The following is a 9,602-nucleotide window of genomic DNA, read 5'->3' as shown; positions in this document are numbered from 1 at the left end:
TACTATGAAAACTGATTCTAGTTCAACCTGCTGACATTCAAGTGACCGGCTGCCCCGGAATAATTTCTCTAGTCGAGCTTGCAGTGTTCAGATCGTGTTTTGTGTGCTACTAAGTATCATCATCATCATCGGTTTATTAGCAATTTTTATCAGTTCAATACACCACAAAAATGCGATACAATGAAAAGATAGGAAGGTGTCGAAGCGACTTGGAGTAGTCTATGGAATCAGACGATGTAAAGAGGAGGCATGCACACTGAATGAAAAGTAGAAGAAGATAGTATAGAAAAAAGCAAGCGACAAGAATGGGGTGGTATGTCATGGAAGGCGAGATCGATAGGTCAGGTCGTGGTGCGGTAATCCTGCGGATGGACTAGTATTTATTTATTAGTAATTGCTTGTATTTCGACTTGAATGTGGACATGCTCGTCGACCGTCGGATGAAAGAAAAATGTGTATTTTTTGCCTTGTGAGCTGTAGCTGACCTAAATGATCTCATGATCCCTTTCCGGTTCTACATTCATATATAACTGGCCTGCATATGCTGAGTAAACTCTACTCTGACTTCGATTCATCAGATGAGAATGATGAGATGCAACTATGTGAATATCACAGTGTAATTATATTAGCACAATTTTCTGGCAAAGCACGGCCTAGCTGTAACATTATGAGGGTCATGTTACGAAGCATGATAAATTCGTAATTCAGATAGCTTCCAATTCGATTTCCACATTATTCACAACAGTGCAGTAGTCTGAGTATAGTTGATTTGACCCGAAATGACAACGTACTCTCTCAACTGTCTTCGACATAAAATGTTACAAATCGAATTGAGCACTCTTGTTCAACGTGATAAAAACAATGCAAAGTCGTAGAAATACACTACCGTGATGCATCATAAGTGGGTAAAATATACTATCGTAAGTGGGCAACGTATTGTACTAAACCTTGACCATAAAATAGGGTTACCATATGTCTGGAAATTTCCTGAGATGTCCAGAACGTCACTGTTTAAACTGCATCCGGGAGGAATTTCTAAAATATGCGTAAGTGTCCTCAAGGCTTGAATTTGACCAAGAATTTTTTTGTGAATCAACATAAAAACCTAATTTTTATCTGCTAGTCGTCGCTGTCCGGAATTCGAGCCACTAAAATATGGTGGTAACCCTACCATTAAAGATTTCGTTTCATGATCAAGGCCTTGAAAGAAGTCGGCTGGTCTGCCCAGCCAGGCATTTTGATATAAATTCACTATTTCTTATCTCTATTGGCAATCAACCAGTTCATGTGTTCAGCGTCAAACCGGTCATGATCCATACTTTTGTCATTAGTCGACGAATGAAGAAAACCAAACACGTAAATCGTGACCAGCATCACTGATAACGCAATCATTTCCAACCCCACCGTAGATTTTGGCGGCGGACTCATGCCATCTTGCACCTCGCCGCCACCGAACTTTTTAGTATACTCCATATATTCCTTCCAAAACTCAGAATTAGCGTCACGTTTCATGTCTCTCTCCGCCTTCCCGCCGCCGTAAGTACTATAAAAATCAGTCCAATCCGTCGTGAACCCTTTCACCTTCTGGTATGGGTTACGATAGTCTCTAGATCTATGGACAGTGTGGATCGGTTTACCGCCTTTGCTGAGTTCAGAATTGTACAAAGCTCTTTGCTCCGGATCGCTGAGCACACGGTATGCTTCGTTTATTTCGATAAACTTATCGCTCATGCCGACATCGCCATGGTGACGATCCGGGTGGTACAGTTTTGACTTTTTGATGAACGCGTTCTTAACTTGTTCCAACGAAGAGTCTTTCGCTATCTCCAAGATATCATAGTGGTTCTGACGTGCACTCGCGCAGATTGAGAAATTGTTGCGATGGAGGCACGACCGATTTTGTTTGGCGTAGACGAGAAAACATCGAGGTGATATCATTTATTCTATTAGTCGGTTGTAACCTGCCGGATGTACAGGCAATTAGGAATCAACATCACAGTGTTAATACTTCAAATATATTAGGGTAAAATTGAATTGGCAGGTACAACAATCGCCGCATTCACTGTCTGAAATAAGTGAAATGAGATCACTATGACACGACGTGAAAAACATCCCGTAAGCATTCTAGAGAACAAACAGAAGTGTATTTGGCATTTCATCCATTTAGGCCAGGGGTGTCAAACATACGGCCCGCCAAGCGGTTTCATCCGGCCCACGAAGCAATTCTGAGATTTAAAGTAACAATACTATCATTAAACAATCCCACAATATGGCCATTGTCGAGCATGCTCAGCTCATACGCCGCATTATAACCATCAGACAGCGGCGTTCTGGTTTCACTGTAGTCCCAATTAGGAGCAAGTCGGTGGTATTGACACCCAATTCCAAGAAGGCAAAAGAGGCTCACCGAGTTCAGACTTTTATAGAAATATGGATCTAAATGTAGTTATTCACAGAAGCGAAAACGCAACTACGAAACCGCTATATGACGGCTACATGGAAACTGGAACAGTTACACAAAATATAATAATTAAAATATGCGTGGTCGCACTATGTTTATAATATTTATCACAATACATACACAGGGTCAACGCAAGGGCAAAGAGAGCATAGAAATATGCAAACTCATATCGTCGTTAGAGCCACTACATTTAACCAGTCAATTACCTTATTTTGCCAATTACGTTATTTCCAAATCACGGTGTGGCTATAGAATAGAATCCCTATGATCCTATATATAATGTAATACAATATTACGTATATAGGCTTGATAATAACGTAGTCAAATGAAAAACATGGGCTTGGAATCATTTGATCGGTCTGGCCCACGAGATGTCTGAAGGTTTGAATCCGGCCCGCGACTACAGTTGAGTCTGACACCCCTGATTTAGGCAAAGTTAAAATACCCAGATACCAGAGATGAGCATGGATTAGGATTAGGTTTTGAAAAAACAGGATTTGTGAAATTTTGTCGGATTTGGATTAGACATTTTTTTCAGAACGGATTAGGATTTGGATTTACCTATTTTCTGGGAGATTGAAATGTCGTGTGACGAATGGCGACAAACTTTATTCAGATCAGTTCATAACGTACTTATGGTTACTAAGTGATCTTGAATCAAGTGAATCGTTGGTTGTGAAAGAAAATTTTCGAATCCCTCCATTGCATAAATTAGTATTTTTTCTGAATTTCCAGTTGGAATCGGATTAGGATTGGACATGGACTTGAATATGAAAAAGTTATGGATTAGGATTTGGATTTGAAGGTTCGGATTTGGATTAGGACATAGAAATTTCAAATCCGCTCATCTCTGCCAGATACAGAGCAGAAAGCAGCTCACACAGTACAGTAACAATCAAAATGTCATCGGCATTGAGAGTGCTACTTTACCACACACCGCAGACACAGTACACAGTAACTATCACCCGCACCGTATGCTACACATGCCAAATAGCTACAGAAGTCACTGGAAATTGGACCTAACGCAAAATAGATCACATAAGATAATTTGAGAACGGTATTTGCTGGGAGACAGAACCACAACTTCCAAGTATAAGGCAGCCTTGTGTGAAACATTGTGGACTTGACAATGTTTCAAGTGCGTAACATTAAATTTATGCTTGTCTGCAATTGATCACAAATTTAATTTTTGCTATCTTTGAAAATAGGAGTGTGATTTGAATGCTCCGATTTTAAATTCAATGACCGTTGATTCTTCCCATCGCTATCGCCTGTGATATTAGCAACTTGCTGGGCGAATACATCGCAGTATAAAGCGAACAGGATAAGAATTGTGATCAATGTGGAACGGATCGCCAGTCTGCGGACTAACTGTTTTCCCAGCTTTTCATTAGAATATCCCGTATCTTCATATTCATGATCATAATGTCGGCTATCGTGATAATTTGAATAATAAGATTGTCTGCGATGAAATTCGGCCCATTCCCTCTTTCTGGCATTATGCAGATCTGGTCGATAGCAATCTGTACCAGTGCTGAGATGTTGATCATATCTTCTCCTTGAATCATTAGAACTAAGAACCGAGTAAGCTTCGTTGATTTCGACAAATTCTTTCACTTTTCCTTCATCTTTTTGTACATCCGGGTGATACTGCTTGGACAAAGTAAAATAAGCAGACTTGATTTCATCCTGAGACGCGTCCTTCGATATTTTCAAAGTCTCATAATGGTTGTAACACTGTCCGGTCAGCACAGCGAGACACTGCCGACATACCAACGGACGGGCTTTATTAACTAAAATATAGTTCATTATTTCGATGGCGATGGCTCGCTGTAGAAGTTCTATAACAAAGTAATTGCATTTTCAAAATATTTGACTAATTCCATAAAAGGTTAAAATCACAACTAAACATCACTGGTCCGATCTCCGTATGCACCCATTAAATATCTATACATCCGCCACAAATCCTAACGCAAAGAGAAGAGTATATATAAATATTTGAACGCAAGCTGATTACACTTCTTCTATACTGTCTTCAATATCATTTGGCGGTTTACGTCTCATTTTCGCCTCCTGTCGTTGACGAGCAACCTCGTGGTGCCTTTGCAGTTCAAGTTCTTCAAACGCGGTACGCTGATTGGCCGCGATACCGGCCGCAATGAAACGCATCAGTAACAGTGTAACGGTTAAAGAAATGACGAACGAAACGATACGGTCTGGCATGATCCATCCGGGCGGAGGCCTGTTCTTGTTTTGAGATTTCTGATGTTGATAATAGTCTTCCCAGTAATTCTCAAGCCTGTCTCTGGGTCGCCAACGCTCGCGTTCGTACGCAGATTGTTGGTGGGCGTAGAATTTTTCCCAATTAGACTGTCTGGAGTTCCGAGGTCGTCTACGCACGTAGGGATTATTTCGGTATGCTGATGAATATTGTTCGTACCGCATATTGTCACTGGACATCGGCGGACGGTTTGAGTTAGTGTCATACTGACGCCTTGTTTCGGAGTTTATCAAAACAGTATACGCATCGTTGATCTTTAAAAACTTTTTATACTTTGCTTCGTCGTTCGGATTTTTGTCCGGGTGGAATTCTTTGCACAGCCGGAAATAGGCTTTCTTGATGTCGTTGGGCGATGCCGATTTCGATACTCCCAAAATGTCGTAGTGCGTTTCGGCAAACGCGACGCGGCTGTTGTGAAATTGCGCGCAGCAATATTGCCGCGGACACTTGGTGACGTATCGGTACCACTTTACCGTTAACATGATCTATTGCGGGAGTTAAGGCCTGCGAAAAATCGAAAAAAGAATTTATAAAACGATAAATAACCAAGTCCTCTAGAAAATGTTTCATGCTTGTCAAAATTCATCACAGCTTTTTGTTAAATCATAAAGCAGATTCACTACTGTGAATGTACGTAACTAACATAAATGACGATGCCAAATTTTGTGGTACCATCGATATTTGATGTGACACCAAGCCCGAGCAGCAAAAATGCGGTAGCTAGCTAATAATATTCTTAAAGTCGCGATGGGTTGACTAGAACGCACTTAATCAATGGCTATCAATGACCGACTCTGAATGATTGACACATCAGTTTTTGCGCTTCAAATCACAGCTATGTTAGTGTTCAGGTATCTAAACACATGGAAATTGACTGTTGAAATAGCAGAATAGCAGCACATAACATATTTCTTCCATATGATAAGAATAAAAATGGAGATAAGAGCACAAAAATTCATTCCAGATACTAGCAGGACATATTCCCATGCCTCACAATCACAAGCATTGCTTGAATTCAACCAACGGAGTGACTTACTGATACTCAAACCGTGGTACAAGATCCATGTCTTTACCCACATTCTGCTACTTGAAACAATCCAAGCTCAAACACTCCAAACTCAAACTCCAAACAGTAATCAACATCCATTACTATTTTACAGAATCATGACGGCTTTTGAGGACCAGTCAAAGAGTTCGCTTGGTGGTTACGTTTGAGCACTTCACCCGGGTTAGGATATGGCCTCTGTTGAAACAAGGGGCCTGACGCTGTTGAGTCCACCCCGCTTTTTGCATCGTCAAGCTTCTTTAAACCCCTTGTCCAATCGCCACTCGGGGCATCAGAATACGAGCTAGGATCCATAGGATCGGCGGCCTCGGATTTTTTTTTCTGCCACCGTACCTGACGCGATTTACGACTATTTTTTTTCTCTTCGAGTTTCTTTTTAGCCTCTTCCTCTTTCAATTTTTTTGCGGGATGCGTGATCACAGATTCTGGATCCCCGGGAGGAAGCCAACTGACCATGTCTTCCTTCACGTCCCAATAGTAGAATGTTTCGTATTCCGGATCCCAAACCTTTTTCCAGCCGTCCGTTATGAAGTTACCGAACTCATCGAGTCTCGGGTTGTTGACGTAGGGATCGTGAGACAAGTAAGGCGCATCGTAGTCTTCCGCGATAACTTCTTCCTCCGGGTCTTCAGACTCCTTGTTTACGATTCCTCGCTTGGCTAGCTTTGCCGCGAGAGCTGCTGGCAGAGGCATTGTTTCACGAAATCAATTCACCTCCTTTAAATCCTTAAAATTAGTTGAAATATGATATATCAACCTGTATTGGAAATAAAGTACCGTGTACATTGTAAGGGGGAAAGAGAACACTAAGAATTATGAGCACTGAACTGTTGCAAAAAACTGGAATTCAAAGAAAAGGAAACCAACGAGGCTGTACAGTGTACATATAGGGCAGGGGTGAGCAAACTACGGCCCGCGAAAGGCTCAATAATCGTATTTAAAATATTAACAAAATGCGCAGTAAAAATCTAATTGCTGCAATGACTCCTTAAACTTTTCTCATTATCTTTCACCATGATGATTATAAGTTATATTCTGACTACAGTATAATTTTATTTCATTTCTGGTGCGATAGCCCGACATCGAGGCCCACGCATTTTAAAAGATTTCAATTGCTAAACATCACAGAAATTCAAAACGGAAATGACATAACTCCGTCCACGAGTGTTTTTCTTTACTAACTGGTTACTGAGAACGATCCACTTATATATTATCTCCATATTTCTTCGGTCACTATATCAGTGTTGGGATGACTCGGGTCATGACTTGACTCGAGTCAGACTCGAGTCACTTTTTCGCATGACTTGACTTGACTCGAGTCACTTTGCTAAATTGAGTTGACTTGACTTGACTCGGCGTATCAGAAATGTGGATTGACTCGTGACTTGGAGCAAAATTCACGAGTCAATTTCAAGTCATCAAGTAATCGCTGTCGATAAAAATCACTGTATCTTGCATACGTTCGGATTGCTCGCACAACGCTGGTGTAACCCTTGAGAGCGGCCAATCATTCAATGATCATGCGTTTTACTGAGCCTCTATTGTTCTCTCACAAATATATCGATCACGAACGAAGTGATCGAAGCTTACAGCCTACGTTAGTGAAGAAATTTAATAGCATAATGTCCATTTCTGTTCTGTGTTCTTAACTTAACCAAACCTTTTGTTTTATTGAAATTGAATTCGAAAATAGTTTATTATAGTCCTCAACCATTGGCGCTGGCTCGAATTGTATCATATCAACTTGCAAAAAGGGTAATATATTGCATCTTATCAATTCGTTTCTTCAATCTCTATTTTGGCTGGTAACTATAAACTGAGGCTGTGCAATTACTTACGTAGTTTATTAGTTCTACTTATATGTGAGCGATACAGCGCCTTACTTGCGTGTATATTTAACTCTATATTCCTTCATCGGTTCAAAATCAATGACCACTTAACCGTTTGGCGCCGGCGTGGGTATTTTTACCCATTGCCGTTAGAGGGAAGAGTACTGTATCAGAACCACTATATATCCCGTTCTAATCGTGCTAGGTCGTTGCTGTTTATTTCTACGGATAGATATTGTTTGTGAAAGTTCATTGATACCATAATATTTGATATATATTATATCTAAGACGTCGAAATCGGATATCAAATACCGTAGATAAATATGTTGCAAAATACACTCTTTCGGCAGGGGCGTAGCCAGCCGTGATAAAAAGGGGGTAGAACTGAATAAAGGGGGCAGAATGAGCCTCTATGCGTCATACCTTTAGCGATAGCGACTTCTGTATCCCGTACGCTTTAGAGAGCGTAACTAATTGGTGGATCTAATTACTGAAAGCGAGTGAGCAATCAACAACTTCACGGGATCATATTACGATGCGCACGCGCTCCGCCTGTCACAGTGCAGGAGATCTTATTTGCATTCATATAAGTAATCGACCTTGAAACAATACAAGAACAATCTATACAGCGCAGAATCTGTTCTATCTTCATGAATTTTGACATGATTCAATTCGCGTGTAAGAGTAACGTCTGCTCGGCGTTTCAATTCCATTCATTTCGAACATGGCGCATATACTAATTGTATCGGCGCGTGAATAATGACTTATTCGCAAAGTGAGGTAATCGCAAACAAGTTTCGGCGCGGCTATTGAAGGCTGAATGCGTCCCGGTAGGATACCGATCACGAAAGGCATAATCTAGTATGACGTTTAGATGGTCATTGAGGTCAAGACAAGGCACAACAATGGCGTCTAAAATAAAATGCGAATCGAATGTATTGTGTCTTCACGCTGTTTTGGGAACAGGCTTGAGTTCGGCAAAGCACGAATCAGATGCTATTGCTTCAAAAGATGATTTAATTCAGTTATAAGTTGTCATTTTCATGTTATTAATGTTCGTTATCGTTTACAATGAACTGTTGATGAGAAAACCAATGCGTGAACGACGCGACAAATGTTTGCTCGACGACCGCATTCAGAATGAAGGGATTAAGCTTGACTCGCCGAGAGAAAAATGTAACAATGCCCCTTTCACGCTTGCATAGACGCGCTTCCGTAGACGAGAGATCGACGAGAAAAAGGCATGTAATAAGCGTCGGCAATCGGCGCCGCGCGTAGCAAATTGAAATTAGGCGATATCGTGAAGAAATGTTGTTATAGCAGTAGCGTTTATTTGGGATTTTCGGGATATAATCGAGCCTGGAAGGGGGTAGAACGTTCTTCAATTCTACCCCCCTGGCTACGCCCCTGTCTTTCGGCAACGCGCGTGTCATTGACCACTCTCACATAACGTACTGTATGTTTTGTTCTAGCCGTCTTAGAGCATAGTTGTTTCTTTCTGTGAAAAGCTAGTGTCCATACAAGTTCACACATATCTTCGTATCTGATATTAGTTACATATAAGGTGTTCAAAATCTATGTGATAGGCGCGTGACAAAGATATCCGCCGACCGCATCATTTCGCGGAAACGTGCGTTCCCGATACCCGTCATCCGTCATATACCCTGTCGTATATTTGGTTTTATTCGTCATAGCCAGTTGTTGTAGTTTGTTTCTATGAATAGTGCTTGTCAGCTTCTGATTTTCTTGCTAAAACAACGATACTAGTTATGTCTGCATCGCTCAAGGTTGCATTTGAAAACCGGGAAGAGAATTTTCGCAGCCTACCGTACCAGCTTCAAGCAGATGGATGAATACTGGTCACATAACGGGATATGTATCGAGTTCTAATAGTGATATACCTTCATAGATTGTGTCTGTGAATAGTTGTTGCCTATACGATTCTAAATAATGTCTTATAGTCAA

The 9,602-nt window shown here is 41.0% G+C and overlaps 3 protein-coding genes across 3 annotated transcripts; all 3 read right to left on the bottom strand.

Moving 5' to 3' along the window:
• Positions 1-593: 593 nt before the first annotated feature.
• LOC145443461 (uncharacterized) lies at positions 594-4,270 on the bottom strand. The gene is made up of 2 exons (XM_080321429.1): positions 3,647-4,270; positions 594-1,935 (listed from the first exon to the last, which is right to left on the bottom strand). Exons 1-2 carry the CDS (start codon positions 4,268-4,270, stop codon positions 1,252-1,254), a joined length of 1,308 nt encoding a protein of 435 aa, XP_080177555.1. The 3' UTR covers positions 594-1,251.
• A 30-nt stretch (positions 4,271-4,300) lies between these two features.
• On the bottom strand, positions 4,301-5,225 carry LOC145443880 (uncharacterized). Its single transcript, XM_080321845.1, has one exon. The coding sequence runs from the start codon at positions 5,222-5,224 to the stop codon at positions 4,475-4,477; it is 750 nt and encodes a 249-aa protein (XP_080177971.1). The 5' UTR covers position 5,225; the 3' UTR covers positions 4,301-4,474.
• Positions 5,226-5,246: 21 nt separating this feature from the next.
• LOC145443883 (polyglutamine-binding protein 1-like) lies at positions 5,247-6,596 on the bottom strand. Its single transcript, XM_080321848.1, has one exon. It carries the CDS (start codon positions 6,499-6,501, stop codon positions 5,905-5,907), a length of 597 nt encoding a protein of 198 aa, XP_080177974.1. The 5' UTR covers positions 6,502-6,596; the 3' UTR covers positions 5,247-5,904.
• Positions 6,597-9,602: the final 3,006 nt, after the last annotated feature.

This window comes from Botryllus schlosseri, chromosome 7 (assembly GCF_051294905.1).
Source record: "Botryllus schlosseri isolate E-star chromosome 7, Bs_hap1, whole genome shotgun sequence".
Lineage (NCBI taxonomy): Eukaryota > Metazoa > Chordata > Ascidiacea > Stolidobranchia > Styelidae > Botryllus > Botryllus schlosseri.
This window is presented reverse-complemented; position numbering and strand designations above follow the sequence as displayed.

Bases quoted from the DNA above. Each gene is read 5' to 3' on its own strand.
- LOC145443461 (XM_080321429.1), bottom strand. From the start codon at position 4,270: ATGAACTATATTTTAGTTAATAAAGCCCGTCCGTTGGTATGTCGGCAG. The intron at 1,936-3,646 runs TAAATTTGTGAT...ATAGAATAAATG, and splicing joins TTTTCAAAGATAGCAAAAAT to ATATCACCTCGATGTTTTCT.
- LOC145443880 (XM_080321845.1), bottom strand. From the start codon at position 5,224: ATGTTAACGGTAAAGTGGTACCGATACGTCACCAAGTGTCCGCGGCAA.
- LOC145443883 (XM_080321848.1), bottom strand. From the start codon at position 6,501: ATGCCTCTGCCAGCAGCTCTCGCGGCAAAGCTAGCCAAGCGAGGAATC.